This window comes from Sorex fumeus, unplaced genomic scaffold (genome assembly GCF_029834395.1).
Source record: "Sorex fumeus unplaced genomic scaffold, SorFum_2.1 ptg000010l, whole genome shotgun sequence".
In the NCBI taxonomy this organism is placed as follows: Eukaryota; Metazoa; Chordata; class Mammalia; order Eulipotyphla; family Soricidae; genus Sorex; species Sorex fumeus.
Genome location: NW_026606067.1, coordinates 5,794,714 through 5,819,221, shown reverse-complemented (window position 1 = coordinate 5,819,221; position 24,508 = coordinate 5,794,714). Strand labels below are relative to the sequence as shown.

The 24,508-nt window shown below is 38.6% G+C and overlaps 1 protein-coding gene and 1 pseudogene across 1 annotated transcript in view; both read left to right on the top strand.

The window, feature by feature from the left end:
- The window catches only part of CRB1 (crumbs cell polarity complex component 1), a 79,755-nt gene that overhangs the window by 54,312 nt on the left and 935 nt on the right, over window positions 1-24,508 (top strand). Inside the window, 5 exon segments of the mRNA XM_056110535.1 lie at window positions 6,834-6,917; window positions 6,919-7,419; window positions 7,421-7,663; window positions 10,109-10,273; window positions 13,973-14,154. Coding sequence (XP_055966510.1) covers window positions 6,834-6,917; window positions 6,919-7,419; window positions 7,421-7,663; window positions 10,109-10,273; window positions 13,973-14,154 — 1,175 coding nt within the window.
- Window positions 8,276-8,390, top strand: LOC130020201 (uncharacterized; annotated as a pseudogene).

The following is a 24,508-nucleotide window of genomic DNA, read 5'->3' as shown; positions in this document are numbered from 1 at the left end:
AGGCTCTGCTATGTGGGCTGGATACTCTTGGTCGCTTGCCAGGCTCTTTGAGAGGAACGGAGAAATCGAACCCGGGCTGGCCACGTGCAAGGCAAACACCCTACCCACTGTGCTATTGCTCCAGCCAATATACCTCTAAGATTGGTTGCCTCCTACTTTGAACCCCATCAAATGTGGTGCGGTACTCTTGGAATATGGGTAGGGTGTGTGGTATGAAGTGTCCAGGAATAGGTTTACTCATAGGTGAGGCTTGGCCCGAGCGTGTGGAGATACTGAGAGCATGGTGGCAGTTGGGATCTGGAGGCAGTTGGGATCTGGAGGTTTCCGACTGCTGGGGCTTAGTCCCTTGGGGCAGAGAGGGCTCTCACCCGCCCCCATCTGGGGTGCCCTGAGTGAAACAGCCTGCCACAGGGTCTAGTGGCATGATTATGGTGAGCGTCATGTTATGCTCCCTTCATGGAGAGCACATATGATCTGGATGGTGGCTGATGATGAGATTATCTGGTGCCAGCCAGAGGTGGCTTATGGGTGTGACTGCTGAGTTGTTTGAGACAGGGGAATATGGGCAGAGGATCTCCATTCCCAGTCCTGTTGAACCTATGGGTTTGAGTTCTCAGTCACAAATTCCTGTATACCTGGGTTTTGCTCTCAGAAATTCTTATTTTAAATACTTTTGTTCAGATTCCGGACGAGAACAGTGCAGTCTTCTGCCCCCGCACCTGGGTGTTCCTTCCTGGGGCCCCTTGGAGGGGAGCGGGTTGAGCTTTCCTCCCCGCCCTGACCAGGGCTCCGGCAGCTGAAGACCTCCAGGACCAGCCACCACCATGCTGAGACCACTCTCCGCACACATGAAGGTACTGGCAGAGGGACAAAGCCACGCGGGTTCCGGGGCCAAGACCTCCAAGCCTACTCGGATTGGAGTTGAGCATCTTCCACCCAGATCCTCCAAATTCCAGTAGGCGGGGGTCACACCCACCACCTGGCCCCTGGCGCCGTGTAATCCCATCAGCGGCCAAGACTCAGAGACTATAAAATCTAGATCTGGGAACCGTGCGGCCGCATTTGCGGCCGCGCGACATCTTATCAGAACTTTTTTTTTTTATGACATCTTATTGTCTCATTCCTACTTTGGATAAACTTGCAGGCTATCGAATGTAGCCTGCCCACAGGGCAGAGTCTGGCAAACTCCCCGTGGCGTACCAAATATGCCAAATACCAGTAACAATGATGGGTCTCATTCTCCTAAATAGCCTTGAATATAATCTCAGGGCTAGGATGAAAGAGACGTTACTGGGGCCTGCTCGAGGCAATCGATGAATAACAGGATGATGAAATGAAATGAAAATGTTCTGAATGTGGGAAAAAGAGTGAGAATTTGACTATAGTGTTTTTCCTATTCTGAGGCACAGAAGCTCAAGTGGTTTGGTTGTGTCTAGTTTTGGACCCAGAGGATCTTAGCACCAAGTTTCACTATTTAATTTCTTGATCAGATTGGGCAACAGACAGGAATTCAGTTTCTTGACTGATAAAACCAGGGTAAAAGGTAAAGGTAAAGGCCCTCCCGTTGATCATCGATTTGCTCGAGTGGGCCCAGTAACGACTTTGTTGTTACAGTATAATTTAAAGTTCCAGTAACTTATAAACTACATAGAATATCATTACACCTTTTAAAATCTGTTTTATGCTTTTGGTAGACTTTATATAATTTTTCTTTTCTTCCATGTGTTATCTTCCCTTCTCTTCCCAGCCTCTTATCCTTTTTATTTTAAAAGAGTTGGAAATGGTTATAGTCCATTTTATATTTTAAAAGACAGTGCCACACAAATTTTTTAATATAAATAGTTTGTGAATTTAGCATTTGAAACTTACAATAGATCTTGCCTTCACCAGTTTCATCTTCAGTTCATCGATAGCTCTTATTCTTTTAACTTCTTTACTTTCCAGTCAAACCCAAGTCACAATGGAGGGACTTGCTAGTCCCTGTGGAATGACTTCTGTTCCTCTCCTATGTGTACCTATGGGAAAGTCTGTGAGGAAGGTCAATGATGCGAACTTGACCCATGCCCTTCCATAGCCCAGTGCTAGTCGGCACCTTGAGGATTTGAAAGTACATAGAGTTTATATTTATCTTTCATCCCACTATCAGTCCTTGTTTTCTGTGGAATAGCCCAAGAAAGGCATGACAACAATATTGGCTTGTTAATGGAATGTGATAAGCCAGAATGAATCCCTAACTCACCTTGCTCTGGGTTTCTAGGTGGGATATGGAGGCCAGACCAATACCAAACCAAGGTTTTAGATCATCTCAAATAAATGCCTGAGAATCTGGCTAGATATGGATTTTCTTTTATAATTTATTTTTTCAGAAGACTGAGTAAGTGTCCTAATGTCAGCACTCACATTTCCAGGCTGCATGACCATAGGTCATGTAGATAATTTCCATAACCTAAAGCTTTCTCTGAAAAATAGAGATAAAACATCTGGAGAGAGAGAAATGATTTTATAACCTCCCATTGAAAGAGCATTGCCCTCAGTCTGAAAGATGTTCCTGCTCATCCATAGAGAATATACATTACCCAAACATTACCAATTTAAATATTGCTTTCATAATTTTGACACATCTACTATCTAATCGTGCTACTGTTGAGATTCAGTTTTCTTTTCTACTTCAAAGCATGCAGCCCACCCTATGGCTAACTTTTTATGCTTGAACTGAATTTTCATTTCTTCCCTCATATTCAAATATTTTACTTCTAGAATTCTTTTCCGCTCTCTCCAGCATCACCTGTTTTTCCATTGGCATATAAACATACCATCAAATTTATTCATCAGAATTTCTTTGATCCTCCTCCCCCTCCAGTCTTACCATCTGTCATTCCTGGTTTTATTTTCCTGAATTGGCTTCTTATGTGCTAAAGAAGCTTTCCTAGGAGTGTGTTCAATATCTTACACCACTCTTTCCTTAACTCCATTCAGTGAGGGCCCTACCACCTCCTTTCTTTCATTTCATACCAGTCCCTGCCTGTTCCCTTTGTTTCTCTGTGATGCTGGAAGAATAGCACAAGCTTGATTTCAGGACTCACGTGCTTGGTTTTGATGCACAAATTGGCTGCAATGCTTGCGCTCATGCCCAGTGCAGTCATGTTCTTTAGCTGTAGTGCTTTCAGAGGTGCTTGTTGTGTTTGCAGCATCCCTGCTGTGCTCACACTTTTACTCACTTTGTACTTCAGTCCTGGACTCTGTCCTTGCACATCTAGGCAGAGGAGTTGGGGGCTGAGTTGGGGTCCATACCTGGCAGTGTTCAGGAATTACTTCTCTTCTGGAGGTGCTTGGGTTCATCTGAAGTTCTGTGGGTTGAACCGGGCTGGTTGTGACTTGCACATCATTTTAATTGCAGTGCTCACTAGACTATTTGTCACTTCAACACACAACTGGCTGTGCGGTGGTGAAAATGGACCAAAAAACCCATTCTTTTGAGTGTAGAATATTTTCATTTAACTGCTTTAGACTTATAATGTTTACAATAAAAGTATAATATTTACAATACAGTAATACAATATTTACAATGAAAGTATAATATTTTCTTACAGTAAAACAGAAAATAGGGCCAGGAAAATATGCGTAGGATGTAGCACATGCCACGCAGGGCCCGAGTTTGACAGAGGGGCGCTGCATGGTCCCTAGCTGGGACTCTAGTAACCTTTAAGCACCAGTGATCCTGAAAAGGATGTCAGGATTAGCATGAGCACTGGACCTTTGGGCCTGCAGGCCTACACAGTCAGTCCAGCTAAGTATTGCCTGGTGTGGCCTTCCAAACACTCTGAGCACTGTTTAGGAAGTTTTCCTTACAAAAAAAATCCCTTGGAAAACACTGCATTAAAATAATGTAATGGGGTGAAAGGATAGACTCACCTCCGATGTATTCTGAGCCCCAAAGTGACTGAGGAACAAAGAATAATATATTTATTTCCATGTCTCTGGTTTTTTGGGATGGTGTGACACCCAGCGATGCTCAGGGGTTACTCCTGGCTCTGTACCCAGAAATTACTCAGGGGAGTACTTGGAGACCAATGATCAGAGGACCATATGGGATGCTGGGTATCGAACCCAGGTTGGCCATGTGCAAGGCAAATGACCTACCTGCTGTGCTATCATTCCAGCTCTATGTCTCTGTTTTTGAACAGTCACTGTCACTGTCCTGTTGTTCATCAATTTGCTCGAGTAGGCACCAGTAACGTCTCACAACAAATTGTTTTTAAAACATATATTAAAAGGATATATAAGAAATGTGTACTGCATATGTACTTGGAAAGTTTTCCAGAAGAATGTATGTACTTTTAAACTCATATTAAATAAAGTTTACATCATTATAAACACAAATAATGTGACCTGATTTCTAGTATGGCACAGAAATTTAAAAACATGTTTTTTCTTTTTTTTTCTACTTAACTTGTTTAAAAGAATTTTCTAGGGGGAAGAGAGATATTACAGGGATTATGTGCTTGTCTTGCACATGGCTGGTCCCAATTTAATTCCCAGAACAAGTTATAGTGTCAGGAGTGATCTTTGAACACAGAGCCAGTAGTAAGCCCTGAACATAGATGGGTCCCAAAGCCAAAATAAAAAGTATATTAAATAATTTTCTAATTATTAATTCTATCTTAAATATTTTATTAGGAATACTAAATCTCATAGTCCCAGGTTCCATCCTTCTGCAGAGTTTAATGCCATTGTGGAGATTTTTCTAGGGAAATGGAATACGATTTCTAAAAGCAGAGGCAGATTGAGAAGTATCTCTCTACTACACATGCATTTCAGTTTGCAGTTTAGGGTCTGGACAAATTGTCAGAGAGAAATGATTGAATCTTTCCTGCAGTGGCATTGCCTCTGCAGAAAATAAAACTAGAAAGTGCCTGTGATCTTCCCCAAAAGTCTCAGTAATGCTCTTTTAAAAATTATGACTTAGCTTAATGAAGGCATAAATGTGCAAGTAAATCACTAGACTGAGCACTTCCTAATTGACAGCTATGAAACCTAGAATTCACTTTTGCAACTCTGTTTGATTTTAATGCCTTGTGATCTTGTGACCCTGTTGTATTTTCCTTCCAATGGAAGATATATTGAAAAGATTAGGCATGATAGACTAGCAGACACTTGAGAGTCCAGCTATGCATCATCCCAAGTCTGCCTTGAGTACTTAATCGTCTCTATCTCTACATCCTATCAAGAAACCAAGACTTAAAATTTACAACGCATTTTAGATGCCGATGTACTTATAATGATAAAGTTCTCTGATGAAAAGGTGAAATGTAAGCATTGTCATGTGAATTGTGTTCTTTATTCAGTTTGCAAGAAGTCACTTCACTGCACGTAGCAGTATTAGTGAAATGAATTATGGGTATCATGAGACATAGTATTCTTCCTATAAAAGTTGGAGAGCTAATGAGATTCATCAGTGTAGCATTTATTTTTTTTAAAAAAAACATGCAATAATATACTTGTCTTTTTCCTTCCTAATTCCAGTCTTAAACTTGGTGGAAAATAATGGTCAAAAGAATAAATCCTGGGTACTGCATTTAGCACTGCAGTGAGCGTAGGTGAACATATATCTTAGACAGGATACAGAAACAATCCAAATGTACAATGACCCATCATTGGATAAAGAAATTATGGTATACATGCACAATGTACTTAGAAGAAAAGATAAAATCCTGCAGTTTACGGCAACTTGGGTGGAAACAAAGGACCTCATATAGATTAAAAAAATAAGAGAAAAAACAAATACTGGATGATCTCACTCATCTGTATAATGTAGAGAAAGAAATCAAAGAAATAGACAATATTGAATGATTATTCGTAACTGCCAAAATATATTTGGCAAATATATTTGCTTCTCTAGTCCTCAAAATATCTAATTATGTGTATGATTATTCTCCTTTGATTTTTGTAGGGAGGCAAACCCAACAGTGCTCAGGGCTTACATCTGGCTCTTTGCTCAGAACCATATTTTGGGACCACATCCAGCAAAGCTCAGGGTTTACTCTTGGCTCTGCTCTCAGGAATTACTCCTTGGCCCTTGTTGGGGAACCATGTGATATAATGGAAGAGAATTTATCTGGGTCAGCTGTGTGCAACACAAGCACCCAACTCACTGTATCTCCATACTTTATTTCTTTGTGTATAAAATTGATAATCAGGGGTTGGGGCTGTGGCTCAAAGGGGAGAACATCTGATTTAAATGTGTGATGCCCTGTATTTGATCCCAGCTAATGTAGAACACACTGAGTGTGTGGTCCTGATGAACCCTGAATACCATGCGGAATGGTCTCCCACATAAAATAAGTTAAACAAATAAACAAAGAAAATGGATTATAAGTATGCAGTTTACATGCGTAAACTATATATTGGAAGGTAATAAGATTTAGGTGGGAAAAATGTGTGATTGAGATATCGATTACAAGCCATTCAGTTTGACATTCTGGCTTTATTTTCTATTTGTCATATGTCCATGAGAAGGGTATTTAAGTTTTCTTGAGTCTTATTTCTTCTATAAATTGTCATCACCACCTAGGTGTCAATGTAAGAGCACTTGCCATGAATGTGTGATGCCCTGGCACAGAGAAAATTAATAACATGCATTCAAGAATTATGCATTAGAAATAATATTTTAGCAACTATCACAGTGCTGTATCAGTGCACATGTGATGGAAGTAACACGATGTTCATTAATATGAATCAAGACAATTATGCAAACTTTAGAGGTTGAACATAGTAGCTGATCGATAATACTTTCTCTCTTTAACTATTGCAAATACTGTGTTTAATGCACAAAGAAATGGAAATATTACCAGAGAGCTGGTCAATATCACGTTTGGTTTCGGAACAAGGAATATGAATATGAGCATATTGTATGCAGATAGAGTCTGAATTGATTGACATTCAAGAATCCAGATTATTATTTCAATTGCGAAGTAGCAATAATTTTTATATACTGAATATGACAAGATTGGAGTTATTAAATGATGGTGGATGGTACAAAATGATTCTTTCTGTGACTGACCCCCTATCCAAATGGCAAATGGAAGTGGACAACCAGACATCTTTTATTACCAGTGTAGTTGCTTCCGGCAGCCTTGGCTATTTAAGGGACAGTACAGTCATTCATGGAAAGGAATGAACTATTGACAATATGCCCGGAGCATGAGGGTGTCTAAGTACAAAATACATCAATGGCGAGTCTCTCTCTTACTTTGAAAATGTTCATGGTTTTATGAACAAACCCCAGGCAGATCAGTTCCTCAAAATCTCAGTAAATTCTGTAGTAATTGGATGTTTGCAACCAAATGCCCCCAATTCCAGTTGTTGTTTACACAGAGGAAATTGTGAAGACATCTATAGCTCTTATCACCCCTCTGCCCCATGGTTTGTCAGGCACACACTGTGAACTCAACATTGATGAATGCTTCTCAAGCCTCTGCATCCATGGCAACTGCTCCAACAGAATCACAGCCTATCATTGCATGTGTGATCCTGGATACACCAGTATGAACAGTGAAGCAGATATGAACTATTGCCAGAGTCATCCATGTGCCAATGGGGCCACCTGCCTCAGTGATGCCAATGGCTCTCCCTCTCTCTGTTTGGGAAATTTGATGGGAGGTAGGTGAGCAAACTTTATTTTAAACTGTGCTCTACATTTTTTGATGGGTTTGGGAGTGGAAACTTGAGATAGTATATATAGGCTGTGCTGAACTAGGGCAATGGTCACTCCCATTGCCATTTGATCATGTAAAGACAGTATCTCACTTGCCTAGTGTTCTACAAGACAGCAGATGTTAAGTGGATAATATCTCTATTAGAAATAAAGAGCATAAGCACCCAGGCCCCAGAAACAAAGAGTTATAATCACAGCAAAAGCTGAATTTAGTATAACTGAAATTTAGTATTTTTCCAAGATTCTTATTCCTAAAGCAATGTCCTAAGTAATTTCAGGCATATTAATCACTATCACTGTCCTCCCATTGTTCATCGATTTGCTTGAGCAGGCCCAGTAACGTCTCCATCGTGAGACTTTGTTGTTACTGTTGTTACTGTGTTTGGCATATCGTCTTTGTTGTTACTGTGACATATCGAATATGCCATGGGGAGTTTGCCAGGCTTTGCCGTGCGGGCGAGATACTCTCGGTAGCTTGCCAGGCTCTCCTAGAGGGGCAGAGGAATCGAACTCGAGTCAGCCATGTTGGCTGCATACAACGCAAACGCCCTACCCGCTGTGCTATCGCTCCAGCCCTTTTGGCTAAGATCAAGTGTAGTATCTGTTCTTATCAGTTTAATATCTGATATTAATCACAAAAGAACAAAATCAAAACTTATTGAAAAGATGAACCAAAAGCTTCATACTATAATTAGTAATGACCTCTTTTATCTTTTATTATTATATATTGTTTTATGGATTACCCCTGTCTGTGCCCAGAGCTTACTCCTGGTTCTGGGCTCAAGGATCACTCCATCTGCACTAAGGAGACCACGTGGGGTGCTTAGGATTGAGCCCAGGTCAGCCCTGTGCAAGGCAAATCCCCGAATCTGCTATACTGTACCTCCAGCCCCAGAATTTGACCTCTTTTAGGATGATTTATATTTTTTACTCCTTTGACAAGGCTGGAGAGATAGCACAGTGGTAAGGCATTTGCTTTGCGTGCGGTTCTATTTCTCCACCCCTCTTGGAGAGGCTGCAAGCTACTGAGAGTATCTCGCCCTCACAGCAAAACCTGGCAAGCTACCCATGACGTATTCGATATGACAAACACAGTAACAAGAAGTCTCACAATGGAGACATTACTGGGCCCACTCGAGCTAATCGATGAACAACTGGAGGACAGTGCATTGCAGTGCTACTCTTTTGAAAAGTTCTTATGTATACATACACACACACACACACACACACACACACACATATGTATAGGTGCTAGGATTCAAACCCAGGTTTCATGTATGAAAGACATGCACTTTACCTCTGAATTACACTCTTGACCTTATATTTTCTTTTTAAATCCTAATTCACGAGGTGGAGATATAGTACAGTGGGTAGGGCATTTGTCTTGCATGTACTGACCCCTGGGTTTGATCCCCAGCATCCCATATGATCCCCCAAGCACCACCGAGGGTAATTCCTGAGTACAGAGCCTGGAGTAAACCCTGAGCATCACTGGGTGTGGCTAAAACAAAATAAACAAACAAACAAAAATCTAATTTACTAGGTCTTATTGGCAAAGTCACATCATTAAGTATATTAGTTTCTTTATATGCAGATACTGAATTTTGCATCTAACGCCATGCATGTGGACAGTGGGTAAAAGGACCTGGATTCAAGATAAAATTTTCTTAATTAGTTCCTTCAAACCATCAGATCTGTTCTTGCAATAAAATTCTGTTTACTTTCTTATCATTTGTAAATTATTTTTTGAAGGTTCAAACCTTTTTTTTAAAGGTTCCTCAATATATGTGGCTTTGTTGTTTGTTATATGAGAGAGTCTCTCTGAATTCACATGCAGTTAACCACTGAGTGCCACAGACAAACCTCTTAGACAGCATTTGGCTTGCATTCGGCTAAGTTATGAATTATTAGGTAGGGAGCAGCAAGTGTTAGCAGGGTAACTGGAGTTCAGCTATGAAAGCCAACAGAGAGATCGCATGAGTGCTTGGGTACCAGAGTGCAGTTCTTGCTTTCCTGGCCTTTATAGAGATGCAATTTTCCTATGGCCTGTGTTGATTTATTAGCAGAGCAGCAGCACATCTAGTTATAGCAAGTTTCTTTTCATCCCAAAATTTATAGCCACCCCATGGCATAGATCTTATCTCACAAATGAAAGCTGTATGGAAACAAATGATGGATGGCCACGCTCGTTACAGAGCACAGCAGCAGACACACTTTACAGAGAGAGAGAGAGAGAGAGAGAGAGAGAGAGAGAGAGAGAGTGCTTCTTGTATAATGCAGCACAATTTAAGTATTTGTAACTCAGCCAGCCTGAGTCCTTAATTAGCTTGGCATTAACTATGTATATAAACTTTTCCAAAAAGTTTTCTTGAATGAAGTGAACAAGATGAACAGCTGTGGTTGTTACTTTTATCTCCCTGGACACACCAGATGACCCTCAACAGTCTGTGGGAATGAGAAGACGAATCTCTCTTGCTACCATGAAGGCAACTTCCCAGAGTTCCAGGGTGAACTGAAATGCTTGTGCCAGCCAACTTTGACTGGGGAATGGTGAGTCACGTTCAGACATTACAGAAGAGAACTCAGCGATTCAGAGCAGTTGTGTTATTCAAAATGTATTCCTCCTCTAATTTTTCATCTCAGTTCCCATAGGAAAATCTCTACTAAAATATAGATCCAGATAGTCAAACAATCAAAATAAAGAGAAGAAAAATTACAGTTTAGGTCAAAGGAAAGAACAATTTTTAAACCAAGACTCAAAGAAACATGTCTTTAAAAACATGTTATGTGATTTCTTTTTTCTTCCTTGTGAGTACGTCTGGACTCGTGTCATTCCCATTAAGTCTAGTACATGATGCAAATATGGATGGCTGCTGTTGAAAAAAATATGAAAATATTGTCTTATAGAACTACCCAGAACTGGGGTCAGAGTGATAGTACAGCAATTAAAGCATTTGCCTAGCACACAGCTGACCCAGGTTCAATCCCCAGCATCCCATATGGTCCCTGGAGCCCTATCTTGGCTCTGAGCACAGAGCCTGAGTGCTGAGCCAGGAGTAAAAACTGAGCATAGCCAGTTGTGACCCCCAAACAAAAAAAAATAAACCAGAATTATGAAACTATATATACATGATGCATATGCTTCGACCTGCCCTAGAGAAGCCTTTCAACAACTTTTTTCACCTAACACAGGGATCTTTAACAGAATTGGCCTTTGACTTCAACCTGAAAATTCAAAGCTGAATTTGCATTTGACTGGTCAAAAGTGAGGCATGGGCTAGAAAGGACACATGTTCCATAGTTTGCCAAATGTATCAAGGCCCCCAAATTGATCTTAATCCAGAAATACCAGGATGTTCTTTGCTCTAGGTACTACATAAACAAAAAGTAAATTGGTACTTATTAAGCCCAATGACATTCACCTGATAAATCCTTTCTCTTATTCAAACTTCTCAAATTTATCTGGCCTACAACTGTTGTTCAGAACGAAATTACTCAGAACAGCTTTGGAAGCTTTCTTTTCCCCAACTGCACCTGAAACCACTATGTCCTCCTAATTCTATCGTTTCCTGAGTATGTTTTCATCCACTCTGGGAAACAGTTATTGTTCTGATTTGCCTGTGTGTAAACTGAGGCTGAGAAATTAAAAGGGGCAGTCTGGGTGTCAATCCAGATGTGAGCTGCTCTCATGCTGACCTGCTTTCTAAGCCTCTGCTTATCTCTGGAATGTTCTAATATGACTAGACAAAATTTATCTTTGCTTGCAGCAACTAAAGCAAATGGAGAAAATTTTCTAGCTTATATATCCTCCTGGTTTAGTATTTTGATCTTTCTATATTAAAAAATAGATAAATTCAAATCAAACATGTTTGATAAGTTTGATGGACCCTTTCTCCCCAAAGGGGAGTTAATGGGTATTTCTGTGCTTCAAAAAACAATTATAGGTATTAGCTGGCATATTTTTCTTATGTCTCTGATTCTTTTGGCATCACATAAAGATGTCTCTCTTGCCATTTTCACAGAACAGTAGGAAACCTGGGCTTGCGCGGCTTTTTATTCTTCTAATATTCCATTGCAGGCTAGACCTTGCACAAACGGCTGCTTTCTATGCTCTCCTCTGAGAGACACCGCCAGTCTGGATGGATATGTACACAGAACGACTAACCACAAGTCATATGCTCTTTCCTTGCATCCAGACTTTTTCATGCAACATAATATTAACCCAGAAACCATTCAGTGGCCTCAACTGTCATATTATCACCATCATGTCCTAAGTTTTGAACTCTTTAACTATATACATGTAAGGATTATTATTTAAGTTTAGTGTTTAATTTTACATGAATGTCACATTAATGCTTAATGACAATGCATAAAACCCATCCAAAGCCCCAAGTTATTTTTCTCTGCTAGTCTCCCATTTTTTTCTATTTACAATAAGCATTTTTCCTTTACTCCAAGACATACTAAACATTTGTACCAGTGTGGTATTGAAGTAGATTGAAACATTGTCAGAATAAAAATGAAGCTCTGTGTTTTCCATCCCTTTCAGAAGTTTTTCCATGTGTCAAAGCCTGTATGCTGCAAATGTGCTTCTAAATGCATCGTGAATGCATGATTAATAGTTCCCGCCAATTATTAATCAACCTTTAATAAAAGCTCAAGTAACATTTAAAATGATTATGTGGTGTGAATGGGTTAGTTCAAAAGAGAAAGAGATGAGACTACTAAAAAGAATAAGCAGAACTAGCAAATACTGGCAGTCCTCCAAGAGCTGAATGCATGTGCCTTCCATAAAGTCCTGAGTGATTGAGAAGTTGTCTTCTAATAAATTGCCTTCTCTTCCTTCTGGTTCAGTCTCCAACTTCATAGTGTCATTTTAGTAGGTTGTAAATGATGGATGGTGTGAATGCCGTGGCCCACCCAGGACAGAGAGTACTTGGCAAGCTCCTGCAAGTTGTTGAGTTTTGCTCCCATCTAATCAGAGAAAATTTCCTTCCAGCCCAGAAGTCTAAGCCAAAAAAGGAAAACAGAATGTCTTAGCTATGTTTGGTATCCAACAGGATAAGGAGCTGTTTTTCTTGGATGAAGTCTGTTTTTCCTTTTTACCTTGAGTTGGCACGGCCCCATCCACAGCCCATCCTCTTTGAATTTAAAGTTGGTGATAAGTTTAGGATACACATGTGGGAAATGGGCAATAAAAACTGTTTTCATCGAAATTCAATATTGTAAGCTTCACTGTAGAGATACTTTAAGCTAGAATTTTATACAAATTTCTCAGATTATTAAGAAATGCCTTAACTTCTACTTTGTGCCTATGCCTGATAGTGTTTGGCCCAGGTAAATGCTAAATAAACATCTTCTGAATAACGGAATTGGGGTGGGTGAATTAGTCAATTAATAAGCAGAAAAAGTTGACTGTTGGAAAATATGACAACATTCCAGGAAAGAGGAAATTTTTATTTATCTTAGGATTGATAATATTTTAGGATTTGGAAAATTTGACTTTTGAAAGTCATTCAGCCCAAATATTCAAAAATTAAGTTTAGCATTGGAACAGTTTATTAGGAAGTGATAACTAATTATCTATTTTACTTTGGTATAAAAATGAATTTCAAAGGAAACTAATCCTAAAATCACAGAGGACACAATGTTTTTTCCAGTTTGGGGTAGGTTTTCCCTTAGAATTCTAATGGCTCCGTAGACACCAGGTTGGCAAAACCTCGTGGTTCCCAACCTCGTTGTTCCTTTGTGGCCCTAATAAATCGAACTTTTACAAGGTGTTTAATGACACTCATGTTCTCTTGTGGGAAACCAACTTCTACAGAGCCAATTTCCTCATGGTTTTTCAAAAATTCAGACCTGTTCCATCATTCTAGTGAACTTTCCATGTGTACAGATGATCTCCATTGAACTCCATTGAAAAAATCTGTGAAAGCAAATTTTTTGGCTTTTGGGGTCACACCTGGCGATGCACAGGGGTTACTCCTGGCTCTGCACTCAGGAATTACTCCTCGTGGTGCTCAGGGGACCATATGGGATGCTGGGAATCGAACCCGGGTTGGCCGCGTGCAAGGCAAATGCCCTACCCACTGTGCTATTGCTCCAACCCTGTGAAAGCAATTTTAAGGAACCTATCCCACATCATGGAGTATTTATAAATTGGATAAGGACTGAAAAATTTAACTGTTTTTTTCTAGTAGAGATGGCTAATTGTATTTAACAGAAACCTGGGTTGTGTGGTTTGCATTTATTTTCAAGGTGAACTGAAGAGTATGCCTCTGTTCCATGCCAAAGTGGAGGCTGCTTCCAGAAATGGTTCCATCAATTCCAGTACTTCAGTGATGTGAGCTTTGCTGCTGAATACTGCAAGGCAGATGTGAACAGCTTCTCCTTTTATATCTCCCTCCTGCTCTGGCAGATCCTCTTTCTACTTAACCTTGGTCAAACATTTATTTCCAATAAAACATCTGTGTTATGTCTTCAAACTTTCTTGTTTTCTCATTCACTATTTTCAAAACAGAGTGGTAAAAACCACCTTCCTTCTCTTGATGTAGCATACATGAGTGAAAGTGTGGTTCAAGCCAAAGATAAAATCTTCTTTCTTATTTGGGGGGAGTGAAACACCATGGCCAACATGGCTGACCAGAGTTCGATTCCTCCGTCCCTCTCGGAGAACCCGGCAAGCTACTGAGAGTATCTCGCCCGCACGGCAGAGCCTGGCAAGCTACCTGTGATGTACTCGATATGCCAAACACAGTAACAACAAGTCTTATGATGGAAATGTTACTGGGCCCGCTCAAGCAAATCCATGAACAACGGGAGGACCGTGACCATGACCAAAACACCATGAGGTACAGTTGTAGACTTACAAACTTTTGTGCTTGGGTTTCATTTATACAATGATAGAGTATCCATTCCTCCACCAGTGCCCATTCTTTACCACCAGTGATCTCTGTAGCCCTTCCACCTCCCCCACCCCATCCCCCATCCCACCCTAAAAACCTTATTTCTAATGTTAAATCTTTAAAATCATCAAAACAGGGACTGAGCAATTGTACTGCAGGTAGGGCATTTGCCTTGCAATAGCCCACTAAGGTTTGATCCCCAGCACCCCATAGGATCCGTGTATTGTCTTCTGATTTTATGGTTTCAGTTCACCAGTGCAACTTTTTAATTAATTTTTGTGCATGATATAAAATCGGAGTCTATTCTTTGGCAAATACCCATATTCTTTGGCAAATACCTTTTTAGCATGATTTATTGAGAATAGTTTTCCATTATTGCATTTTGTCATAAGTTAATTGACCAAATTTTCATATGTTTATTTCAGGACTCTGGGTTCTATTTCACTATTTTGTCAATTTTATATTAGGACTAGAATGTTTTGATTACTATAGTTTTATATCATTTGAAATCAAGTGCCGCTATGATTCAGCTATGGTCATCTTTCTCAGGGTTGCTTTAGGTTTTAAGGGCCTTTGTCTAGTCCATAAAAATAGGACTGTGTTTTCTCTTTCTATTGAAAATTTCATGCAATATTTAGTGGTATTTTTTTAAATGTGTATTTTTAAAATTAGATCTCTTTAGATAACTACAGGTGTTTGGATAATTCTTCCAGCTCATTAGCATGGAATATCTTTCCATTTATTTGTATTTACTTCAGTTTCTTTCATCAATGTTCTAGTTTTCAGTGTACAGATATTTCTTTTTCTAAATGTATTCCTAAACAAGTTTTTGTTACATTTTCAAGTAGTATTGATGCTTATTATCTTGATATGCAAAATTACCACACCTCACCATCACCAAAGTAATCAAGACTTTACTCCAATGACCCAATATCATTTCTATCTTGTTTCATCTCTTCACCAAAAAATAAAAGCAAAAAAACCTTGAAAAGAAAACATGCTTTGCAGTCTTTTATTTTGGTTTGTTTGGAATTCAGAAAACTATAATTTATGCACAAAGTAAATTCCATTCAATTTCTTCTTTCTGGTGGAAAAAATCCACATATCATTAAATTCACCCTGCCAAGAATTTTCAAATTACCAGAATCATATTGTCTATGTTATCATTTATGATCAAGAGAACCATAGAATTTCCATTCTTCATGGCTGAAACTAAGTACAGGTCAAATAGCAAAAACTCATAGCCCACCCCAACCAGCAATTACAGTCAGCATTTTATTTTTCCAGTCTATAAGTTTGTCTGATTTAACTACCACATATAAGTAAGTAAAGTCAAATGGTTTTTGTATTTTGGATGACTAGTTTAACTTAGCATAATGTTATAAAGGCTTAACCATGTTTTGGTATACTGCCAATATTCCTTTGTAAGGCTAATGCTATTTCTTTATGTTTTATAGTCTATTATATTTATCCATTCTTCCTTTGATGACTATTTATATGCTTCTACCAATTGACTATTATGAATAATATTATAATGAGCATTGTCATAAAAATATCTCTTAAGGACACTGTGTTAAGTTCTTTGGCAAAGATACCCAGAAATGGAATTACTGGTCCTGGATTTTTCTTTGTTGTTAGCTTAAAAGTCATCACTTGTTCTACCACCAAAACAATTGTGAAGATATATAGAAGGAAAATATGACACTAATGAAATTGAGAATAAATGATTTGTAAGTGACAACTACACTAGTGCTGCTTTCCACTTAAAAGTGAATTTCATATTAATAGCCTTAGTTTTTCACCTCAAAATTACTGTGGGAAGTTTTATCTTTATTTTCCAAATAAGAAGAAACTTATGAATTTTGCACAAATTACTCAAGGATAACTGTGCATCGGAAGCATCAAAAGAACAGCTCATTCAAATTTTCTATTTCCAATTCTAATGGTACAGAACGTTTTGAGACATAAAAGCTCGTCTATAGGAAGAGATATTAGAGTAATTGGGAAAAGTTCATCTTGATTATGAATTAAACTCTCTCCAAATGTTAAACATAATCAAATTGGTTTAAAGACTTTGGAAAGGAGAACTTTCTAATTCAACTCTAAAACTCTGGAGCTTATGTCTGGTTGCTGCATCTCTGGAAGATGACACAATGGAGGTGACATAGAAGGGACCAGCTATTATTGAATAGATGATCATTTGAAGCTTGGAAAGGTATGACTAATTTTTTCAAAGTTAGATGAAGCTTTGAACTGACTAAATGAAGAATCTACACACACATATCAACTAATGGAGAGTCTGACTGAGGAATTTATTCAGAAAGTTGCAGAATTCCAGAATGGGAAGTAATCACTGAGAAAGAGTAAAATCTAGCACATGAAAGGATGTTGTGAAAGGATATTCCTACTAATGTACATAGAGAGCTCATTAAACCAAGAAAGTAAAGCATAAAATAAAAATAAACCCATAGAATTTGGAATCACTTGTGAATGACAGAATCATAAATGGTTTCTGAAAGGATTAGAGTTGTGCTTAATCATAGAGGCTGATATCCAGGATTATGCCAACTGGCCCACATCCTCTTCTGTTCAAAGCAGAGCACTAGCCGGTGGCATAGTGTTCTTACAGTGTGTGGCAATTCCTTTTTTCTGCTCTCTATTGGCCCTCAGGAAAGAGACATTCAAAATGACATTCTTTTCAAATTACAGTTTTGAAAAGCACTGTCACTTCTCCCTGAGTTTCCACTAATTAGTTTTCATTCAGGAAGGAGTAAATATAGTGCACCCAGAAAAAAACACTATTCTTAAGTATGATTTTGATCTATTTCAATCCATGAAATCAGGTCTGATTCAGTTCACTAATCTGTTTTCCTTTCATCTTTTCACACGTTAAGATTTCTGCTTCACCAAGTATAATTAATGCTCTTTGTTTCTTAATGTGAGGTCATCACCACAAGCTTCACAGAAATCATGTAACACAGACTTTCTTTATCAGAACACATTTCTTCAAATGTCCAAAATAGAATGTAACAAGCAATACAGAGTGGGGAATCTTGGAAGTTCTATGGGTGACTGAATTGCACTTGGTGTTCGGCTCCATACAACCATGTGACATAATACGGTTGATTCTTGCCCCTGAGTTGACTCACTAATCAAATCACTTTTATGTTACCCATCAAACCTCTTATAAGCTCCTTGATAAAAAAGTGGTTTAATAATGCCTTGCTGAAATAGTGCACTTTTGTAGAAACATAAAAATATAATCTATATTTTCAATCATTTATCTAGGGTCTAGTAAAGGTATGGATTTGAACCAGGCATGGTAAACAACTAAAGTACATCCAAAGGATGTGTTCCTACTCTTCCTAACTCATACTCCTCTCCAGTTATGTAAATCATGAAAACATTTGAAACGTACCTAAAAAGGTGGTTTTGAAAAGTATTGCGTTTTAATGGTACACTTCCATTATCTTCAATATGATTGAAGATAATCTTCAATGTGGTTGACATGTATCAGAGACCACTTCAGAAATCATATCTGTATGTTGCAAACCAGTGAACTGATCAAATGACTCAAAATAAATGATTAGTTGATTGTATTTGTTAATAATCACTTTTCTGGAACACTGTATGACTGAAACCCAATCATGAACAATTTTGTCACTGTGTATCTCAAGGTTATTCAATTTTCTTGGAGAAAAACCTCACTTTTTTCTGAATTATCCTCCCCTTTTTTAATATAAACATTCTTATATTGTTCTATCAATTAAAAATATTCATAATAAAATTAAAATTCTGCTAGCAATTAATGGAAGAACATGTTGTTTTCTATTCTAACATCACATGAAATTACTTTCTTTAAACTTTTAATTTTCAAGAATGTATTATATATTCTTATATAACATGGACATTTCCTCTTAAATAATTTATGTTTGTCTTTAGGAAGAGATACTGCCACCATTGACTCAATTACTGGTATTTATTGTGAGAGCAAGTGGAAACACAGAACACTGAGACACACTGTAAGTAATTTAGTATTAGAATAAAGTTAAATACCAAGATAGCTGGCATAAAGTCGGAAATTATTTTAATTTCTTAAAACTTTTGGAACTTAAAAAATGGGGGGGCTGGAGTGATAGCACAGGGGGTAGGACGTTTGCCTTGCACACGGCCGACCCAGGTTCAATTCCCAGCATCCCATATGGTCCCCCAAGCACTGCCAAGAGTAATTCCTGAGTGCATGAACCAGGAGTAACCCCTGTGCATCACTGGGTGTGACCCAAAAAGAAAAAAAAAACTTTTGGAACTTGAGGACAGAGAGAGGCACAAACATTCTCCCTGAGCATCCTCCATTCCACAGAAAGTAGAAAAAAAAGTTTCAAAAAAAAAAAAACTTTGGAATTTCATTCCTGGCAGAGTAAGTAAGTGCCTTGTCTTTTACTGAAGGAATAAGTAAATAAATGAACCAATAGTTTGTACACACAGAGGAGAAAACTGAAATTTCCAGAGAGGGAATTGCAGAAAGAAGATATTTGCTCCATTTCCTTGAAAGAATGAGCAACAATTTGACGTGTTTTGTTTGCTTGTTCTGGTTCCTTATTAATATTAAAATCTTAATTAAATTAATGTTCACTGAAGAAATTAAAGCATGAATAAAAGTCTATGCCTGTTAGCAAAGAGAGCACATGGAGAGTGCCACGTCTCGTTTATCTATTGTTGTGGTAGCTTACTACATTGTGTGGTCTGTGTGAATCTGAGTAGAAGCAAAACAAAACAAAAAAACCTGGGAAGCTGCCATCAGAGCCTTTGATTTCCTCAGGGAATCACCAAGGAAGGTTGAAAGCTGGGAGAAAAGGAAGAAAATTTATGGTACTGGCCCCCAAAGATAATAAACTTAAGACAGATTGTGAAAGAGGCCCTGAGTAATGAAAAAGCAAAATATGACTAGTGGTAGAATGTGCCAGAAGGAATGGAGGGTCCAGAGAAGTGTTGGAAGAGGAGAAAGGGGAAAGAGGCCCTAGGCAGCCTCGGGAGCTAAAGCATAGGAATGGAAACGTCTGCATTTGCCCCCCAGAGTGACATAAATAACACCAAAGCAGTTCATTTTCCACCAAACTGGCTGTCAGAGAAGTCTTGCCAAGAAATTTCCAAATATTCTTTTCTTTTCAAGTGCAGATGAGCCTGAGGAGTTTGTGCTGTCCACTCTCTCTGCCTCACTGCCAAGTCATCCTCCTGCAAGGCCAAACTTCATCTGCACTAAGTGCTCCTGTGGGATGGACTAACTATCCTAACTCTCACAAGGAAATGTAATGTTCTGACCTCAGCTAAGTCCCAGGACAAAGCCTCTGCCTCACCTCTGCCACTAAAAGAATGAGAGTGTCTTCCTAGACTAAGGCTTCCAGCAACAGCAACATGTTGGCTCTTATGACATGCCTTTAGATTGTTTATTTTTTTCTTTTGCCACACCCGTTCGTGTTCAGGACCTTCTCCTGGCTTAGTGCATAGGGATCACTTCTGGTGGGTTCCAGGGAACCTGTAGGATGTCAGGGATTGAACCTGGGTCAGCAAGTACCAGGAGAGTGCCCCACCCTTTGCTCCCTGGGACATTCCTTTAAAATGTGGAGAGTATTGTTAGAGGAGAGCAGGAACATGAGAATGCAGATATTTAATCCTTACTATAATAATATCAAGAAAACTTTGGTCTAGTTTTACAGGGAATAAATGCTATAAGATGAGTAGCCCCCACCCATGGCTGAGTTGGCCCTAAAACCAAAATTTTAAAAATGATCAGATATACTGAGAACAAATAGTTTCTAATTTATGTTACTGAGAAAAAAAGCCTAGTATGAATTCACAGAAATTAAGTCAAAGGGTAAGTTTTTAATGGAAGACATGGGAATTAAAGTAAGCCATAAAATATGAGAAAGATTATTTAGAGGACAGAAAGTGGGAGAGCTTTCAAGAGAGAAAAGAGATTTAAAGTAAAGATGTGATAGTGGGGAAGCCATGGAGATGAAAGAGGTGCAGATAGAGGAGAGATCTAACTGGAACTGGTGAAGATTTCTGGGAAATAATGGGATAGAAAACAGGGAAAATAAAGATAGGGTTAGATTTTAGACCAAGTTGCCCACATTTCTGTTAAAATCTGGAGAAAAGTCCTTCGATCATTTCATGAATCCTATGACATAATTTCCTCTAAATGGCATTATAGCCTGTGACAATAAGTGAGTTGCCTTTCATTTCAAGATTAAAAGTCATCTCTACCACAAGCATCTTTCTTAAATGAAATAAAGAAAAAGGAAAAGCATTTCCTTACTTTAATAAAATTATGATTGTATTTAATTAATGGGAACCCCAAAGTTATTGTCTTAAATTTATTCTCTGTTTCTGAAATCCAAACCAATATAAACCATTTCTCATTCCAGAAATTCCCTTTTTTATATAATGTTGAGCAGGCAAGAAAGTTCCGTTGAGCAAATTGCGGGGAGGGCAGAGCTGACTTTTTAACTAGCCTATTAAAGGCACATATTCTTGAACACAGCTTTTGATTTCTGCTAATTAAAAGTTTTCTCTAGTTTTGTTACAAACATTTGTGTTAAGCTCTCTTTTTTAAAAAACTTCATTTGAATCTATCTAAAAGTCTTCATTAATTGGGGATTTTTCAGGTCTGTGATGTTCTCCCCTTTTTTCTCAGAGGACTCGAGACATGATTTGGTCTGAGGAAGTTCAAGTATAATCACATTAAGCCTTCCCCCATGAAGTGCAAATTCCCAGGATCAAGGCCACTAAAAAAAATGGGGGCAATAGATTGGTGTTGTTATCTTAAAGCACATGCATTTAAGAAATTTGTCTATATGCTTTTAAAAAAAGTCTCAGTAGCATGCAGATCAAGACAGAATATACTCTACACCGGCAGGAAGTCGTTTTAATATTTCTGTGATTAGTTGGTTTCTTTTAGAATAACAACAACAACAACAACAACAAAACACTGAAGAATCTAGAAATGGACCATTAACTTTTTGAGGATTAAACCTATAACACAGGGATGGCCACTGGCTCCTGCCCCTGATACTCTGGGTTCTTTGGGTGCTTCGTTTTTGCTATCTAGCTTGCCACCAATGCCCAACAGCAATGCCTCAGTTCATCCTAAACATTACTTTATAAATGCAAAAAGTGATGACTGAGAGTTTTATTAACCATCCAGTTTCAAACCCATCCAGTTTCAAACCTTCATCTTTTTCTCCATTCTATGCTGAAGGATTTCTGCTTCCCAGATGGTGAAAAGCAGCACTTAGAGACTGTGTCTACATGGATTGCCCTATCTAAACATCTTAGCAGCAATAACAGGTCTTAATTATCAAGTGGGCATTTTATTTTATTTTTTAATTAAATTTATTTATTTATTTTGAATACCCATCCCTCCACCAGTAACCATTTCTCACCACCAAGGATCCCAGTAACCCTCCCACGCCCCATTCCATCCCCATCCCACCCTGCCTCTGTGGCCAGGCATTACCTTTTGTTCTCTCTTTCCTATTCAGTGTTATGGTTTGTAAATGAGTTAAGCCTGATTTTCAGGGAGAAACATTGGAGAATTTACTTTCCATTGACCACTTTATATATAAGAAGATGTTGCGCTGCCACATAAGCGGCCACGCGGTTTGGAGTAAGAGTCCTGGTTCCTGCATAAGCGAGCTATGCTTGTAGAGGCTCAGGGTCACCGGGGTTCCCCCTGGAGGAGGCGGGATGTGGCGTCTACCCCATCTGGGACTTCCCGGTGATCTCGGCTCTCTTCAGGACTGGGAGCATTCTCGGTAGCTGTGGAGCCCCCCCGCCACCGCGGCCTTTCTTCTCTGTGGCTTTGTGCTCTAAAGATCCAAGTGGTCATTTTAAATTGGCATCATTACATAAAATTTAAGAAAACACAAAGTTTTCATGAGACCAACTATGCCTTGGTACAGCTGACTGTATCTAGAAATTTTTTGAAAAGCAGTTTCTGTGAGCAAACATGGAAGGTGAAGGAGTTATATGTGATCATAAGAGCAGTTATATGATCTTAATGGTGCTCATTATCTATTTATTTTTACCATTAATCTTCCCCCACCCCCTGTGAATGCATCACAGCTGGTTGTATGTAAATTATCCTAATTTGCAACTTTTTGAGGTTAAAGGCTGTGTGAGTTTAGATTGGTGAAACTCAACTGCTGCTTAAATACAAATATAAATGCTCTTGAATTTTAGAAACCAATGTAAGCACCTTGATTTTAAAAAATTTATTTGTAGAACCTTAAATAATGACATTGAGCTTTACATTGACCTTACACGGTGAAGTGGAAAAGGTTTTGTATGAATTGCACAAAATTAATCTTCTGACTTGAAACAGAAATGATATAATATTTCACATCAGTCCAATCATGGCTCGGAAGTACAGGGTGTTGCTGGTATCCTGGGGTTAAGGGAGAACGTGCACCTTAGTAAAGAGGACTTCCGGTGTTCAAAGGCTGAGATGGTGTGCATGTGGGTGAGGGTAAAACACTTGATTGGCTACTGTTCAAGTAAAATATTCTGTAAGGAAAGAGTTGACAATGTTGTGTATTGTTAGCTCAGATAAGGATGTTAGCTAGAGTCACAGGACACCACTCTGGTTCAATTTCTTTGTGAAGATTTCATTACTGATTTTTTTTATTCCAGTGATCACAGACTACAATCATAATCATAAATTCCTCCTAAATTTTCTCAGTTCAAAGTGAGATTCCAATTGGGTTTAATGCACACATTTCTTGAACTCTGCATTTCACAAACACCTCCTGGAAGTGTTTATGAGGAATGGCTCATCATTTATGTCGATGAGCTTGTTTTGGCATTTATTTTGCAATGCCATCTCATTTATCAACTTGTTTCAAAAACCAGAGCACCTACAACATGTCAAGGACTCTAAAGTTGATGGAAGAGGAAAAGTTGGTAATGTTCTGCTGGAATACGTTTTCCAATAATGGAAAAGAATTGGTCTAGAAGTAATACATTAAGACAAACATAAAATGCCAGGGACTGTAAGATTCATGGCCCAGAGTAAGCCAATTAGATATTTTATTACACAAACTAAAAAGTATGTTGTTATAATAAATTAAATCAGTTAACATTTTATATGCTTAAATATCATCTTCCTAGATTCTCTCTCTGGTACTTATGATAACCCTTTTCCTGTTAGACTCCATCAGTGTGGCATAGCAATGAGAGAGCTAGCTGAACTGCATTTTAGGGACTATATCACCATCCTCATCAACTTGAATTCACTGAATTTAAATAATAAAAATAAAATTTGTAGCTGGTATGTGTAGTGAAATATATTGTGTATGTGTTCACAACTACTTGAAATCACGTCATTTGGTTTTGATGATATGTCAAGTGGAAGATAAAAACAACTTTGCTGTTTTCCCATGCTCACTCATAGAGACCTCAGATCCTTTGGCAATGGGTGAAGTGTGAAAAATCTCCTAAGTGTTCCCCAGATCTAAAAGGATTACCTTTAGTCAGTTTGAGACTGGTTTGAGGAGTCAAGTACATGTCCTATGGCATATAAAAGGATTAGCTACTTTCACTTGGAAATTAGCTTATAGAGGTACGATTTTTAATTATGCATAAATTTCAAACTTTCCATCAAAGTCAAATTGTGCTGATGTTAGTCAAACCTAATCTAGGCATTGATTCAAGAACCTGCTGATCGAGTAAAAATACACGGAAACTTGTTAACAAGAAGTACAATTATCTCCATCTCAGCAAATAATGCCAGAGTGTCATGTAATATGCTGAGCTCAGGCAACCCACAGCCAATAATGAGCGCCTCCTTTTTCTTCACCATTAATATTTACAGTTGGAAGCAATACATGGC